Here is a 16,541-nt window from a genome sequence, read left to right as displayed (position 1 = left end):
GCAGATTCTTCTATTTGCTAAAGAGTTGTGGGCGGAGATTAGAGGAGAGAGAGAATGAAATCGGGCGATTGGAGGTTTATGGCATTGGTGTGTAAGTAAGACATCACAATTATAAGTGATCAAGTTGAAATTAGGTTCTTTTATTGGTACGGTCTAGTGAGCCTATGAGCTAGCAGATCAACTGAAGCTCAGGGATCTAGTGTTAGACTTCTTACTAATTCCTAGGAAACCGAAACTAAATTAGAGATCTGAAAACTGTGAAATTTTGAGTTTTCTCTGGCTTTAATTTTGCTCCACTAGGAAAGCCGAACTATAAGCCTTTTTCGTGAAACTAAAAACAAACTAAGCCCCGCCCCCTATTAAATACACAGAGTTATGATAGCCAAGAACGTCTCCTCCTAATCAGAACTTTTCACCTTCATAAACTCCAAACTTACACTGAATTTAGAACCAAATCATCAATTAGTTGGTTATTTCTTCGAAGACAGATCAATCTTCAAAGTACATAAACCTGAACATGAACTTCTCTTCTCAATTTCCTTCGGTCAACCCCACATCTTTTTTTTGTTTCAACCTTCATCTCTTCCCCCTATACACTATTTTTCCTCTTCCTCTATCACTTTCCGTTTTTTCTTCTTCCTCCAATTCGTTCTGCACCGGTCTCTGCCCGGCACACGCACCTGGCCATTCTCTCTCATCATTTGCCTTCTACTTTCTCTCAATTTCTCAATTTCTCACCACCTATCATCATCAATTTTCAAAAAAATGAAACGTCTAATTTCCAAATTTCTTTCAGATAATCGGAAAGGGAAAACGGCAAATTCAATGGAATTGGTGTCGTCGAAGTGAACGAAAAAAAAAGAACTAATAAAAAAAGGTATGACTGAAATTAACACTTTCTCCTCTCCCTCCGTCAGTTTTTGTTCTTTTTTTCACTTTCTTATCAGTTTTTTTCTCCCAATCAAACATAGTTCTTGATCGAATGACATCCAAAAGAACATTATTTTCGATGTTTGATTGAATTTTCAAGTTATTCCAAAACGGTCCAAATTCCAGTAATATGCCATCGAGTTCATCTTCTTCCCCTTCTTCCGAAGAAGACAAACACACTTCCGCTGATGAAGACGTCACCCCGAAGGCATCGCCAACGTCATCTGAAGGCGCGGGGGACGAAGATGACAACGATAGAACGTTGACTATGCCGTCTACTAGTCAGGGCTATCAGGTAATTTCGAAATTACATTTTGCCAAAATAAGTTTTGTAGAAACCAAAAAAATTGATTTTCGAAACTCCCTCCAATTTTAGTAATCTCAAGTGCGCTCTATTGCACAACATTTTTTTGCGGGCGTTTGAAAACGGCTGGGGGCGAACACCTGCTCTCTACTCTTTTTCCCAAAAGAAGATGACTAGAGAAGGAGGTAGGTCGATAGTGTGAGACCTTATTTGCTAATAATATTTCCCTCTTATTATTATAACCTGCCTCCATTTCAGTCTGTCATCTCGCCTGCACAAGGACAATCTGCGCCGACCAGTCAAGAGGCGACGTCTCCATCGACAGCAAGACGAGTGGCGACACCGCTCGTTGCTGGAGAGCAAGAATATTATTATTTTACGTTAGTTTAAAAGAAAAAACATTTAATTGTTAGAAAAACTTCTAATTTTCTTATCTTTCAGAACTGATATGGCAAATCAAGCGGCACTGGACATAGAGAGAGAAAAAGAAAAATTCGATTCACTTATTACTTGGTACAAATTAACACGAGAAGACATACCGAATCTTGGAACAAGTTCAGTTGGCAATTCTACCGCGCCATCTTACGCCAGTGAGAAGGGATCTTCGACGCCAATGTCTTCGCAACCGTCATCACATCAAAGTGGAACAAGCAGCACGAATGGAGCGCTTAGTGGACACAATGGATTCAATTATAGCCCCGTAAGTTATAGAAAGCTAAGATACAATTTTTTAATCGTTTAATCAGATTTTGCAGTATGCCTTCGAAAACAATCCGAACTCGAACGACCCAATGCAATGCTCGAGTTCGCCGGTCGATTTGGATGAAATTTGCCCAACTTTGGAAGATTATATGAGTGCAAGATCAATGCCATCTACTTCCAGTGCAGCACCAGTTTCAACTGCACCTTCAACATTATCTCCTTCAGTAAACAGCCAACCACCGAGTCAAGGAGAGAACCAACCAAATCCATATGCATATCCTTCACATCCACAATCGCATGAAATGAATCCAATGATGATGTATCAATCTCCACATCATCCTCATCCGAACTCATATCCTCAACCGAGCCCGTTGAATCCAGTGAATTTTAACCATCAAATTCCAACTTCAGCTTCCAACCCATCGTCCAGTGCATCATTAAAACGAAAAGCAACTTCAGATGACTTTTCTGGAGAAGGAGCGCCGAAGTTAGCGAAATTGGATAGTAGGGCTGGAGGAGCCGCTGATGTAGAAAATTGTCCGATGAGAAAGTTGGAGATGATGGCTAACTCACAGAATTTCCGAACCGGCAACACTATTAATGAAGTCGTCGAATCTAATAACAAAAAGTAAGTTTCTTACGGTAAATTTCTTTAAAAATTGACTAGAAGTTTTACACTCATTATCACTTCTTTTATACAAATTTTCATATTTTCAGAGACGAACGTGCATTAAAAATGGAGAGACTTGAAGGAATCGAGAAATCTGTCGAAGAGGAGATGGCACAGCAAGCTCGCGAAGCTCAAATGAAACGAATGCAACAAGCACAGGCAGCCGCTGCCGCCGCAGCTCAACCTTATCCATCTCCAGGACAATACCCAGGAGCAATGCCACCTGGAATGCAACCAGGAATGCCGTATCCAGGGATGCCAGGAATGCCCGGAATGCCACCACATCCTGGAATGCCACCAATGATGCATCCAGGAGCTCCATTCTCTGCTGGAGCAGCGTACCCACCAATGGGTGCACCATTTCCTCCATACGGTCATCCAATGTATCCAGGAATGACACCAGGTGGATATCCAATGTCTGCACCAGGAAAGATGCCATTTGGATCACCAAGCTTCCCACAACCGGGAACGCCATCTCCAGCCGCTATGGCAGCAATGCAACAACAACAAGGGAGAATGCCTGGACCACAGATGCCACCTCATCCGAGTATGATGTCTCAACAACAACAACATCAACACTTTATGCACATGCAACATATGGCTCATATGCATGCTCAGCAGAAAGCAGCCGCCGCTGCCGCTGCCGCAGGGTTATCACCGAATATGGCGGCTCGTGCGTCTCCAGCAAATCCACCGCAGTTTCCTCCGCAAATTCCACCGAATCATCCGATGTATCACCACATGATGATGATGAGACAAATGCAGGCGCAACAACAAGGATACCCAGGAGGACCACCTGGGCAACACGGACAACAACCAGGATCACAAGGAACTCCAGGTCATCCAGGAATGCATCCTGGAATGATGCAAGGAATGCAGGGAATGCCTCCTGGAATGATGCATCCAGGAATGATGCATCCGGGTATGATGCATCCAGGAATGATGGGTGGAATGCCCGGTATGCCTGGTATGCCTCCAAACATGCCGAATATGCCTGGCATGATGCCTGGGATGCCACCGACGTCAACTCCAACCTCAACGAATCCACAAAGTGAGTTTTAACTCAATAAAATCGGAGTTCATTATCTAAACTCTAATTTCTTGTAGATCCTACTCTGATGGTTGCTGGAAATCGTTCGGGAGGGCAAGGAGAGCCATCAACTCCTAATGGAATGGGCGGACCAAATCCACACCATCAAATGGGGAATATGTGGCAACTAACCCCCCACTATCCAGCTCCATTCCCAGTCTGTGGCCCATCCCCTGGTCCGGGTAGCTCAACGCCTCGATAGATTCACTCGTCATTCGATTCGATGAAATAGATTCTTGTTAAATGTTGTTTCTTTTTTAACTTTAACCCCAAAAGACCCCGCACTTACATCCCGATAAACCTGTAAAATTACTTATTAACATACCCTGATCGGATAGTTTCCCCCATATTGCTTCATTAACTTTTAGACTTGGGCTTCTGTAGATCTGCCTAAGCTACCCTATTCTCAATAGATTGAGAAGACCTCATCTTCCTGATTTCCCCTCTCATTTCCGCCAAAATAACAACCATTTTTCATTTACCGGTATCAACTTTCCATCCCTTCTCTTCCGTTCGAAATGATTCTTTTCTCCTATACAATGTGAGCTTTTCCCTCTATTTCTCTTCCCATCCTCTCAAATCTTGTGCATTATTTTCCATTTTTAACATTTTTATCCCGATTGAGATATTCCTGTCTTCTAATGACATTTTCAAATTATTTCAACCCATTTCCCGTTTGCTGGCCAAGCAATAGAAAACAAAAATCAAGCAATGAATGGTTACTTAAAAAGTTTTATAAATCTACAAATTCATTACTCTACGGGGGAGAACGACCGGTAAAAAGTCACAATAAAATGGAAGAAGATTCAATCAAAAAGCTCTTTGAAATGAACAAAAGAGATCAGTTGGCAATTAGGTGGAGTATTCCTTGTTGAGAGCACGTCCGATAATCAAACGACGGACTTCACTGGTTCCGGCACCGATTTCATAAAGCTTTGCGTCACGAAGAAGTCTTCCAGCTGGATAATCGTTGATGTATCCATTTCCTCCGAGAATTTGAATGGCATCGAGACAAACTTGAGTACATTTCTCAGCAACGTAAAGGATGACTCCAGCACAATCCTTGTTCGAGACTGTTCCTTTGTCGGCAGCCTTGGCGACCATGTAGAGATAAGAGCGGGAAGCGTTGAGAGTCGTGTACATATCAGCAAGCTTTCCTTGGAGGAGCTATAAAAATACAAGTATTCGCTGAAAATTTTCAAAATCAAATGATTTTTACCTGGAATGATCCAATCTTTTGTCCGAAAGCAGTTCTCTGATGAGCATAATCAAAAGCGATATCACAGGCGGCTTGCATCAATCCCAATGGTCCTCCCGACAGAACCAATCTCTCGTAATCCAATCCAGTCATCAAAACGTAAACTCCTTTTCCAACTCCTCCCATAATTTGGCTTTCATGAATCTCGCAATTATCGAATACCAATTCACAAGTGTTCGATCCACGCATTCCGAGTTTATCGAGTTTTGGTGATTGACTAAATCCTGGAGTGTTCTTCTCGACGAGGAAACAAGTGATTCCATGTTGATGTTTCGATGGATCAGTCTTTGCGTAGACAACGAGAACATCAGCATCTGGTCCGTTGGTAATCCAGAATTTGGTTCCGTTCAGAATGTATTTATCCCCTTTCTTCTCAGCGCGCAACTTCATGCTAACGACGTCAGAACCGGCTTGAGCTTCCGACATGGCGAGTGCTCCCATGTGCTCTCCAGAAATGAGCTGGAAGTTATAATTGAGTTATTTTCGAATGAGTTTTCCGAATAAATATCTAATTACCTTTGGAAGATACTTCTTCTTTTGCTCCTCTGATCCGTTGCGGCAGATCTGGTTGACACAAAGATTCGAATGAGCTCCATAAGAAAGAGCAATTCCTCCGGCAGCACGAGACAATTCCTCCATTGCGATGACGTGGGAGAAGTAGTTCATCGCGGATCCACCATACTCGGCTGAAAAGTTTTCGAACTATATTTAGAAGCAATGGAAAAATTACTTACCTGGAGCAGTGATTCCGAGGAGTCCCTGATCTCCAAGCTTTTTCCAGAATGGCCGCAATTGATCCCATCCGTTGTCCTTGTCAATCTTGTCGGCGAACGGAGCGAGTTCTTTGTCGGCGAATTGACGGATCGATTGACGTAGCTGAAATCGAATGATCAAGCATCGAAAAATACGAAGTGCAGTTGGCAGAAATGATAGATAAAACTCACAGCAATCTCCTCCTCATTAAGTCCAAACATCGTGTCATCAATTGGATAAGCGGAAAATTGACGAACAGTTTGAGCTTGAAGAGCTCGTCCGATGACACATTTTGAGAACAATTTCGATGCCAAAGCGGACATTTTTGCCAAGAAGTCGGGAGACGGAGGGTACGGCTCTGAAGATTTCTCAAAAATGAAAAGATGAAAAAGTAGAAGGAGGAGAAAGGCGGAGAAAAGGAAATTCGAGAGAAATCGGTTATCTCTAGACGAGAATCTTTTAACGTGTACTCGTGTACTAATAGGGAAGAAAATAAGAGAAATGAAAAGATAAACTAGGGAGAAGGGAGGGAAAGCCCAGTTTTTGCCTTTTTCTCATTAAGTTTTTAGGGTAGGAAAGGAAGAAGACAAGGAAAAGGGAAAGATGAAGTAAATAGAGAGTTTAAAACTCAAAAAAGATGAGAGAGGAAAAGAACAGAAGGAGGAGCAACGGGGATGACTGTTTGTCGAGGAGCAGTAGGAGCAGCCACCACGTGGAGCCCCTACGAGCATAAGAGTAAGTACTGAAAAGAGAGAAACAGAGGAGAAAGATTCTCTCCACGAGGTGTCTCATTTCCAACTAGTGACATGACGGGAAAGGGTGGAGACATAAGGTGATCAGTGATCTGATGGAGGTTCGATCACTCATATTTTTCTAATGAACGACAAACCTATTCGTTTATTAATGGACCTTAAGACAAATATGATGAGTGAGGTAGGACGCAGAGTGTGGTCAGTGATCTAGGGAGGCTGGATCACTCTTATTCCCAATGATGCACGGAAATATGTTCCTTTGTGAAAAAAGGGTTAGAAAGCACACTGAATTCTGTGGCTCTACACTGAAAAATGAGTCTGCCTGCGGCTTTTATACAGCTAGTTGATCATAGACTATTGTTATGGTAATTATGTGATTATTCGACTTTTTTGCAAAATTTCTGCAAAAAACTGCATTTTAAGCAAAATCGGAAGTTCTGGACCAATTTTCCGAATCAGAAAAACAATTGTTGAGTTACAGCGATAATACAGGCCTTTTTTCAGCACTTACAAGTAAGTTTTCAGATTTCGAGCCATCGATCAGTCACCGATCTTTACTCGGTTAGCCTGTCTAGACAGCTCTATTCATATGCAAATTGTACTGATCGCTAGTCGATACAGATCGAGCAGTGACGAGAACCGATTCTATTGAATTTTTGCACATACAATACTTTTTCTTCTCGCCCAGCTAAAAACCAATTTTGCTGGTTTTGCTATTGTTATGTGGTGTAAAGCAATGACGCATTTGCAGATAGGGAGAAGAAAAACGAAATTGCATGAGAAATGGAGGAAGTAGTTTGGTGAAAAGAAATGAGAAGAGAAGAGCAAAAATTGGTGATGATCTTTGAGAAATAGACGAGGAAAGGGCTAAAATTTATTCTAATGAGTCACGTTAATTCAAAGTGAACCTATGCAAACGCGCTTTGTTGAGACTACATTTTTGGTAATATTATTTGAAGCCTAAATTGCAATTTTCAAATATTTTTTGTTCTTTCAAAAATTTGGCCTTTCTCGGTTATTTGTGTCCTTAAAACTATTTCTTGTCAAAGTTCTTCAGCTTGAACAAAAAAATTTAGGTAAGCGATTTTTCTCAAAAGGGCGCGTTGGCATAGGTTCACTTTGAATTATCGTGATGAGTGCACTGGAAGCACGGCAAATCACACTGTCTTGACGGCTTCTAAAAATTCTTCAAAGAAATTCGTTTTTATATTCTTACAACGACTTACGTCGACAAAGTTTATGTTGCAATTTTTAATCAGTTCTTATCAGGAAAGTGCAACAACTTTCGATTGATAAGATTCTAGAAAACGTAAGCAAACAGCTGCCGAAAATGAAGAAAACAAAATAGGAAGTTAGGCGCATTCGACCACACTTTTTTGTGTTAATAGCGTTCTGAAACAACAACAATCATTACAAAAACTCGTTTATATTATTGGTTTAAGTATAAACATGGGAAAACAATGACTAGAAGCGAATGGTGAGAGATGGAATATGCACATAAAAGGGGGAAATGGTGTGATTCCGGGGGAGAAATAGTTACGTGATAAGTGAAAATTATGGAGAAAGGAAAAGGACGAAGGTCACAAATATTGTTGGCTTTAGAATTCAATTTTCTGGTTGCACTGGTGGCTCTTGTTCTTTAATGGAACTCTTCTTCTTGTAAGTCTCTCTGGCAATTTGTCGTTGGAGTTTTGTGAGGCGTTCAAGAAGTTCGTCTAGCTTCTGAAACTCGGGTAATGAACTATTTGGGGAAGGGAAGAGAACGCATACCGCATGAGTATTGTTCACACGAATTGTTGAGTCGTTCAGCTTTCCAACATACGGCAACAAGTCTACGGGCTGCTTGTATTCGCTTAGGTCTCGAAGATACTAAAAACATATTTTTGAATCTTAAGCAAGCCAGAGAAAAACATACCTCAGCCATCGTGTCACAATCAGAATTCAGTTTCCTCTGGGATGCCTGTGTTGCTTGAATCTGCTGTTCTAATTTTGTGATTGCTTTTGAAAGAGTTCCAAGTAGAAGGTCTCCTGAATTAATCGATACTTCTCCTCCGACGCTTGAAGACATCATCTTTTTGCGCTGAAAATAGAACTTTGAATTCGTGTTGAAACGATATGAGTAAGGAAAATGTCTGCGAAAATGGAAAAATAGACAAATAAAGTAGCAGGGAGCGGAGCGGAAAGCCGATTAAACCCAGAGTGCATTATTGCGTAAATGTGTTGCACAGAAAAAAAACTGAGATATGACGCATAAAATATGTACAATTTCAGAAAAAAAACAAAAGTTAAATCATCCAAATAAAATGAAGAAAATGTTAGTTAAAGATAAAGTGTTGAATTTTCAAAGATCTTGTTCAATTTAATTAATTGGTGTACGGTCGACAATCGTCTGCAAACACCGCGACGCAGACACTACGACGCAACAATGCACACACTGAGAAAACTTCGAATTTTCAATGCACTTTTATGCTGTCACACTCAATAATGTGATGAAGAAGGCTCATTATTGATTGTTTTGATGCATTTTACCCTCATATTCTCTCTCTTTGTGCATATCATTTTTCCGTTAAATTTCAGTAACTACTCCATTTCCAGTAGACCAAAAAGATGTACGCAGACGATATCGAAAAAGAGAGATCAAGCGGAGGTTACAAAAAGAGGTAATTTTATCTATTCTTACAAATTCTTCAATTGTTCAATTTTTCAGTTTCTCCGGCTCTCGTGGCTCAGGAATCGATGGAAAATGGAAGCGAGACATGTTCCAAACTGCTAATCGTTCTCCTAAAACCAGTTTCGTCACAAAGAAACGTCAGCAAACGAGTTTCATGAGCAAAGCAGGAGCCGCTGCTATCGGAGGAGGAGCTGTCTCCAGAAACATCACAACTGCGGCGATTCGTGGAAGAACTGCTGCTCCAGTAGTTAAAGAGGAAACTGGTCCATCGACGTTGTTCATCAGCAACTTGGCTTCCTCTGTTACTCAGGTTAGTATAATTAAATCAATAATGGACATGAAATGTTTCAAATTTCATGACGAAAATTAACAACACAAATCATTAATATTTTTAGGAAGATCTTGAGGAGCTCTTCGAACAATATCAGCCAGAAGTTGTGCAACTTCACTTCGACGCAGCTGGAGCTAGCCTCGGAACAGCAGATCTCGTCGTCCCACAACCACAAGTAGCCATCATTCGGAAAGCATTAGAAGGTGTTCTTCTGGACGGACAACAAATCGAAGTACTCGAGACGAACGTTGCCAAGCCAGTGTCTGTCTTCGATCGTATCAAGAAGGTAATATTACATCTCTGAAATTCACATATTCAGCTCGCCAATAGAAGTTTTTATTTTACAAGATTTAAACCCCTGGCAAGCTTTTGGCGGTTGAAATATTCCCGTTTGTATATCGCTAATATTTGGCACGTCATGCAAAAGTCTGAAACCAATTTTCCCGGAGATTAATGAAAATTACAGCGCCGCGCCAGACTTTTAGCCAGTAAAACTTTCCGGGAGAACCTAAAAACCCAATTTTCTTTTCTTCAGGTCAGTCGCCAGAATGACTTCAAGCCAAAGATGCGGGTCGTTGTCGGAAACCGAGGAAGCCGCGTCGTGAAGAAAGGAGGACGAGGTGGATTCTAAATCTACGTTTATGCCATGATCTACTTGTAATCGTTTTGATAATAATCTGAAATTCCGCATTCGAAGTCTCATTCTATTTATTCTCTCCAAAGTCATTGAAATCTCTCCTTTTGTTGTTCTATACAAATTCCAATGTCAAAAGATACTGAATGATAATTTCAGTCTTCTCGTTTTAATTACGCTGAAAGTAAATAAAGATATATTTTTCATAAACAAAAACTTTTATTGGCTCATTTATTATTTGTGTTATTAGGTTTGTAAATAATTGTGACGATTGGGTGAGTGAGAAAGGGGAAAAAATAGAAGAAAGCGGCGATGGGGATGTCGGATAGAAGAGTGAAAAAGAAAAAAGAAATCTAAATGAGAATCAGAATTAAAGAATTACACGACTAGAGGCAGTGCTTATAAATTAGAAGAAATCAATCGATTATCAATGGGATTTGTTTCGAAAAAGGAAGAATTAATGTGGAGAAAATGGGAAAAAACACCGTTTTATGGGAGAGAATAATTGAATCAAAGAGAAAAGGGAAAAAAAAGCAATTTTCAAGGCGGGATGATAGAAAATTCGGGATCTTTAGAAGAAAATATAAAATATTAGAGAAAAGAAGATGAAAAATACGAAATCTGGCGACATTTCGGTCTGGCAACATCGTATGAAACCCTTCGATCTCTTCACTCTCCAATTGAAATCTCTCTCAATTTCCTTCTTGAAATCCCAAATTCTTCGGTCCCTCTCATAATTTTCTAATAATTGAACTTGTTGACACAGAGAAGAACGATGGCGACGAGAGTAGCAGCAGTGAAGGAGGAGCACGTGGAACACCTGCAAAATGGGAGGGTGTAATTAGTCGGAGTGAGTGAGAGCACAATGAGTCGAAGGTACTTCCGGAGAGAATGGAGGAGAAAGACTAATTACTCTTTTCGAACAGATTGTTTCTCTTTAGTTCTCTCTTAGATACTTCATAAGGGTCACGGAAATGGATGTGTGGGAGAATTGAATGAAATCGTGGTGCGTTTGATATTGGTATTGAAAACAGTGACTTTATATAAATTCCTGTTTCAGAAGTATTATATTATGAAAACGATTTCGCTTTGGTATTTTCACCTCGCGATTAACAAAGAACTAAATTAGAAGCGTTCTTGTTTTCAGAGTAAGTGGTTTAGTACTGTAAGTCACACTGAATCCCATGGTGACTCTCTAATGGAAACATATTTCTTCAAAAGTGAGAGTCTGGGAAAAAACAGAATACATCTTTGGAATCGGCACAGTTTCAGCTTTCAACACGTTCTTGGTAAATCCACTAACTACCCGGCATTTACTGTTTCAAAAATATTATATTAGGATTACTTTCAAGGTACATTTGATCCGTGGCACGCTCATAGCTAAAGTACCTTGCTTTCAAAGAAGAGAAAGTAACTTACGTAACATGTCCCTTTGGACATCTCTTATCACAGAGCTCTCCATGCCATCCATCTCCACACTTGCACTTTCCTTCGATGAGTTGTCCATTGTTCAAACAAGACTTGACGATATCGCAATTCTCTCCAGAGTAGTGGTTTCCACAGATGCAGTGGTCTCCGTTGTTACGGTATCTGTGTTGTTGGGTTGGAATTGTCTTTCTCCAGCAAGCGAGACGATCGCAGAGACGTCCATCCCATGGTGGTGGACAGATACACTCGACTTCTTTCTTTCCGACGGCGATGGTTCCGTTGTGGTGGCACATGTGTGGGGTGCATCTGGAATATGGGCGATAAGGATTGAATGTTTTGAGACTGTATTTGATGAAAACAAAGATTCAGGACATTATATCGCTGTTAACGAGCAGAAATCTTGAAACCCAGATATTTATGTTAAGCAGTAACCAATGGATTGATGAACATATTCTATTTTTCAGTAATCTGATACATTTGAAACTGTAATTCTTAAAAGTTCCTCCTCAATTTCACATATTTCTATCAAACTTCCCTTTCCCTCTAATCCAAATACTGTAAAATCCCATTTCCAAGTCCCTCGTCGTCACTTTACAATTCACACATGCTTGCAACACTTTTTGGGAATGGATAAGAGACAAGAAAGAGATGAGAAGAAGTCGCAAAATCCGGATGGAATGCCTTCACCTCTTCATCTTATTTCTTCTTATTTCGTCTCCACAATCACCTTTTTTCCTCCTTTTTTCTTTTTCGCGTGTATGTTGTATGACCATCCAGATATTTCCCGTTCCCTCTTTCTTTTTGTTAAGCAGAGATGGCTATTCAGGTGGATAAATAAAACATTTTGTAGACTTTTGAGAGAGACGAATACACGGATCAAAGCAGAGAGACTGTAGGAGGAGGGTTGTGAGAAAAAACAAGATGAACAGGTGTTGTTGAACGTCTTCTAACTTCATCTCAATGCATGCTTGTTAGCCTATTTGGAGAAGGAAGAAGTGAGAAATACCGTATGAGTTCCTTGTCTGGTAAGAAAAGGAAAATACGATTCTTTGGGAATATATCTGTTCATTAAAGTGAGACACTCTGTGATTAGAATTTCAAGATAGCTTAAACTGAAAATTATTCAAAAATTTCGTAAATCTTTGAACTGCTCTCTTGTTCAAAAAAGTAGACACTGGCTCACAGTCCCTTTCTCTTTCTATTCTTTTGCTCAATTGTTTCATTTCCTCTTTCCCATTCCATTTCTCTCCACATCCGAAATGTATCAATCTCAACATCCATATCCATACCAACACCTGCCCCTAGTCAATTGCAGCTGTCAAAATGAATTGTGTCACTTTTTATTTCTCTTTTCTTTTCCCTCTCGATGTTCATTTCTCACTTACATTGTCGGAGGGGAAATGACAATACAGAGAACAATCCGATTATGAATTTTCTTTTTTCTCTCTTTGCACACGAAAAAAATAACTTACGAAGATCCGAAGAGTGTCTCTCCCTTGCCGCATCCGTTGTATTCGTTGCAAATCGGTCCTGGAAAACAAAAGAAAAATTGGATGTGAAAAGACATAAAAATGACGATAAATCTATATTTTCATGAGATGAAAAACATCTGGATATGAGGGAGAACGAACATTAAAGTTCTTTCTCGTCTATCAAGTTTTCGTCTAGGATTCATTTGAATGTTCGGATTTAAGCAGACTTTTTGATGAGTGAGGACCATCTACATATAATTACGGATGGATCAATACCAGAGATCAGAAAAACTGATATATCTGTGAGCAAGGTTGGTTAATGCGAGGTTGGAAACAGCAAAAAATTTTTTGCTAGAACCACAAACCATCTCTATCTATTCTCAAAATTCTCACCTTTCCAGTTCTCATTACAAGTGCATTTTCCATTCTTAACCGATGCGTGAACTCTCAAAACTTTGCATTTGTACTCTTCGTATTCTGGGTTTGTAGTCTCCAACTTCCATCTATCACACTCTTCCAATCCACCGTCCATTATTCCCAATCCGAAGTATGAATCGTCTCCACATGATCCAATCGGGATATCACTGAAATGATAAGATGAATTGATAATATGTCGAAGAGATCTATTCGAGACAAATTTAGTCTTGTGGAAACTGATTTGTTTGTAATAAGTATAACTACGTGCAAGTGATTTGACTGTAGCACTAGAAACATAATGTCTGAAACAATAACCCCATATATTCCGTTTTCTCTATTTTCGTTTAAAACTGTCCATCAAAGTAAGTATTTAGTCAGTAACTCTCTCTCTCTCTCTCCTCTGTGTTGATACATCTCTTTGGGTGCTTGAGCCGATGATGAACTCGTGTCGATGACACTTAACGAATCCATCATACCTAACCGACCAGTTGTTGTCATAATATTTGGACAACGGTGTAGAGCAAAACAGTAAAAGGAAGAAGGGGAAAAGTAAATGGGAGGAGAGGAATTGAGTAGAAAGGCTTCTAAAGTTTGTAAGGTTATCCGAAAAGTGGAGGACCGAACTATGAAACTGAAAACTGATTTTAGAAAGTTATGAAATGGCAAATTGATCACAAACTATTGAACCACTGGTTGGTAGTCAGGACCAAAGTAAAAGTACCAAAAAAAGTTATGATTTACAGTTTCGCCTTAAAGTTAAATGGTATTCTCATCATCAAGATCCGATAATTTTCTCATTCCTACAAACCAATAACCAGAAAAGTTACTGATCTTTGTCAGATAGAAGGATGAGCCAGGGACCCTGCTATGTGTTTTTCAGCAAATGAGTTTTCTCACAAATGAAGTCTCAAGCTGAAAACGTTTTCACTGAACAGACAAATAAACGGAAATCAACTTTTGAAAAGTTCGATGCTTGAATCATTGACGTTCCAGGAGCCCCATGACAACAGTTCACAATAAACTTTTTTCAAACTAAACAAATTCCAGATGTTCTCTCTCTCTTCCTCTCCCTCAATATTCGAAAAGTGTGAAAAAGCGAAATGTATCATTCGTTATTTTTTCAACTCAAATCCATTCGTTGGTCAACACTTACTTGTTTGTTCTCTCCTTTTTTTTTCTTTTTCCACCCCTCATCGTCAGTTTTTTTTCGACACAACACCACCGAATTGATGCAATTTTTAGCGAGCACAACAGCACATTGCGCACTCCCTCTACGTCTCATTCGGAGAGAGTGCGCACTCAAAAAATGTTTGTTTGCTTGTGTTGCTCCGCCGCGAGCCACGCCAAATTTGTGAAGACTTCCACCACCACGACGTCGACGACGTCGTCGTTGTTGCCTTCTGACCCCCATCGATAGAGACAGAGTGAGAGAAGTCTTCTACCAATTTGGCGTGGTGCCAGATGGATAAATAGATAAATAGTGTTGGCGCTTCTTTAATTTCTTTAATTTCCGGAGACTAACTTTTGTTTCCATCCAGAAATGGTTGGAAAGAAGAGAAAAAATGGACAACAAGCGATCTTTTTCTATGATAAAGTGCTGTGCTGGAATTCGAAGAGAGAGTAATAAACAACAACAAGATCTGCTCCAGAAATGGAGTGGGAATTTGAGAAGTTGTAGTTTTCGGAATTCACGAAAAAGTAAAGTATTGTAAATTCGGATTTGACATAACAGCTCTCGTAAAAAACATTTCGTGTCATAAATCAGTCCAATCAAAAAAAAAGTCTCAATAGTATTCTCAATCAAAATACCGAAAACGCAAGGGGTGTCGGGATAGTTTCAGTGGAGCGATGTTACAAAACAGTATCGAAAACTCCCATTTTTTATAGCAGAAATCCGAAATGAGATAATCGGATGCACACCTGTTTCCACTGTTTCAATGAGTTCTTAAATGATCAATTCACTTTTGATTGAGGATTGAGTTCTAATCATATGTACCTCACGTTCATAGATCTTCCATATCTCAATCATTTTTCTTACTTTTCCCCTCTCCTCTTATACATAAAACAATTTGAAGAGGTTAAACTAGAAGCGGATATTCGATATTTGGCCGAGTATCTGCCAAATGCGGCTGGGCGTGTAATCTGAGAAGTTTCCAAAAAGAGACGTTTTACTACATCACAATGTGATGTGACACGTCAAACGAGGAGGGCGAGTGTGAGATTTGAAAACTTTTTGAGAGGGCAAGCTCTAGTATTTTAATGGAAAGAACGGAAAAAAGGAAAGAAGGTTAGAAAATCAAAAGCGATATTTGTGTAATGCATGAAACAGTTGTGAATTTCAGTCTAACTGAAATTCCACGAGAAAATGGAGTGAAGCATCTTGTCATCATCTCCTGCTATTTAAAACAAAACGTCTTATCCACCTCTTCTTATTCCTACGTCAGTGAATCCCAAAAAAGAAGTTCTCCTCTTCATCAAAAAACTTCTGGCTTCTGGTCTCTACTCCTTCTTCTTCACCAAGAGATCTCATTTGTTCCGGAACAAAGTTTTCTTTATTTCTTTTATTTCTATTTCTATTTCTGGGAACTGGTCAGACATCAAGAGTTTTGTAATCCGATTCTAGGGATTTTCAGATTTGCAGCTGGATATACACGAGATTAGTAACACTGCACTTTTCTGTTTCTTCTAGTTATGAAATCTCTAGAGGAAAGATCAATTTGTTGGGTGGACTATTAAAAAGGATAAAAAATGAAAAAAATCTTTTAATTTCAAAAGATACTACCTATCTGCTATGACTAGGCCTCGTCACATACCGTCTCAGACATTCAAGTCCTATTAAAACTGTAAAAACGAACCTGAGTTTGACCAGCAGATTTCCATGAGTATCCTTGATTTTCGGTCGTTCACAAGCTACCATTGATGCTCCGATGCTCAGGAGCACAATGCAAAGTGCTCCGGTTCTCATCTTCAGTTTTTCAGATGTCTACTAGTTTCAGAAGACTTCTGAAAATGATAAAGTGTGAAAAAAGAAACAAATATATATCAAAAAGATGCAAAAATCTATGAGAGAGGGCGGAGAAATAGAGAGGGAATGCCGTTGGGGAAACCGAGGAAAAGTGGGCGGGGCTT

At 39.8% G+C, this 16,541-nt stretch overlaps 6 protein-coding genes across 6 annotated transcripts; 2 read left to right on the top strand and 4 right to left on the bottom strand.

The window, feature by feature from the left end:
• Nucleotides 1-1,060: 1,060 nt before the first annotated feature.
• On the top strand, nucleotides 1,061-3,898 carry GCK72_013530 (uncharacterized protein; the record flags this gene model as incomplete). Its single annotated transcript, XM_053729884.1, has 6 exons — nucleotides 1,061-1,225; nucleotides 1,493-1,614; nucleotides 1,676-1,934; nucleotides 1,981-2,564; nucleotides 2,654-3,657; nucleotides 3,714-3,898. The coding sequence occupies 6 exons, from the start codon at nucleotides 1,061-1,063 to the stop codon at nucleotides 3,896-3,898; spliced, it is 2,319 nt and encodes a 772-aa protein (XP_053584656.1).
• On the bottom strand, nucleotides 3,187-3,911 carry GCK72_013529 (uncharacterized protein; the record flags this gene model as incomplete). Its single annotated transcript, XM_053729883.1, has 2 exons — nucleotides 3,187-3,640; nucleotides 3,829-3,911. The coding sequence occupies 2 exons, from the start codon at nucleotides 3,909-3,911 to the stop codon at nucleotides 3,187-3,189; spliced, it is 537 nt and encodes a 178-aa protein (XP_053584655.1).
• Nucleotides 3,912-4,548: 637 nt separating this feature from the next.
• On the bottom strand, nucleotides 4,549-6,030 carry GCK72_013528 (uncharacterized protein; the record flags this gene model as incomplete). The annotated part of the gene is made up of 5 exons (XM_003088844.2): nucleotides 4,549-4,863; nucleotides 4,916-5,413; nucleotides 5,471-5,640; nucleotides 5,689-5,830; nucleotides 5,899-6,030. The coding sequence occupies 5 exons, from the start codon at nucleotides 6,028-6,030 to the stop codon at nucleotides 4,549-4,551; spliced, it is 1,257 nt and encodes a 418-aa protein (XP_003088892.1).
• A 2,034-nt stretch (nucleotides 6,031-8,064) lies between these two features.
• GCK72_013527 (uncharacterized protein) lies at nucleotides 8,065-8,530 on the bottom strand (the record flags this gene model as incomplete). The annotated part of the gene is made up of 3 exons (XM_003101278.2): nucleotides 8,065-8,181; nucleotides 8,230-8,328; nucleotides 8,375-8,530. The coding sequence occupies 3 exons, from the start codon at nucleotides 8,528-8,530 to the stop codon at nucleotides 8,065-8,067; spliced, it is 372 nt and encodes a 123-aa protein (XP_003101326.1).
• A 536-nt stretch (nucleotides 8,531-9,066) lies between these two features.
• On the top strand, nucleotides 9,067-10,092 carry GCK72_013526 (uncharacterized protein; the record flags this gene model as incomplete). Its single annotated transcript, XM_003101336.2, has 4 exons — nucleotides 9,067-9,119; nucleotides 9,167-9,440; nucleotides 9,526-9,747; nucleotides 9,997-10,092. 4 exons carry the CDS (start codon nucleotides 9,067-9,069, stop codon nucleotides 10,090-10,092), a joined length of 645 nt encoding a protein of 214 aa, XP_003101384.1.
• A 744-nt stretch (nucleotides 10,093-10,836) lies between these two features.
• On the bottom strand, nucleotides 10,837-16,377 carry GCK72_013525 (uncharacterized protein; the record flags this gene model as incomplete). The annotated part of the gene is made up of 5 exons (XM_003101384.2): nucleotides 10,837-10,915; nucleotides 11,515-11,829; nucleotides 12,996-13,053; nucleotides 13,389-13,579; nucleotides 16,268-16,377. The coding sequence occupies 5 exons, from the start codon at nucleotides 16,375-16,377 to the stop codon at nucleotides 10,837-10,839; spliced, it is 753 nt and encodes a 250-aa protein (XP_003101432.2).
• Between the last annotated feature and the right edge of the window lie 164 nt (nucleotides 16,378-16,541).

The sequence above is a fragment of the Caenorhabditis remanei genome, chromosome IV (assembly GCF_010183535.1).
Source record: "Caenorhabditis remanei strain PX506 chromosome IV, whole genome shotgun sequence".
Classification (NCBI taxonomy): Eukaryota; Metazoa; Nematoda; class Chromadorea; order Rhabditida; family Rhabditidae; genus Caenorhabditis; species Caenorhabditis remanei.
Note: the sequence above shows the minus strand (reverse complement) of the source record. Positions and strands in the feature narration are given on the sequence as shown.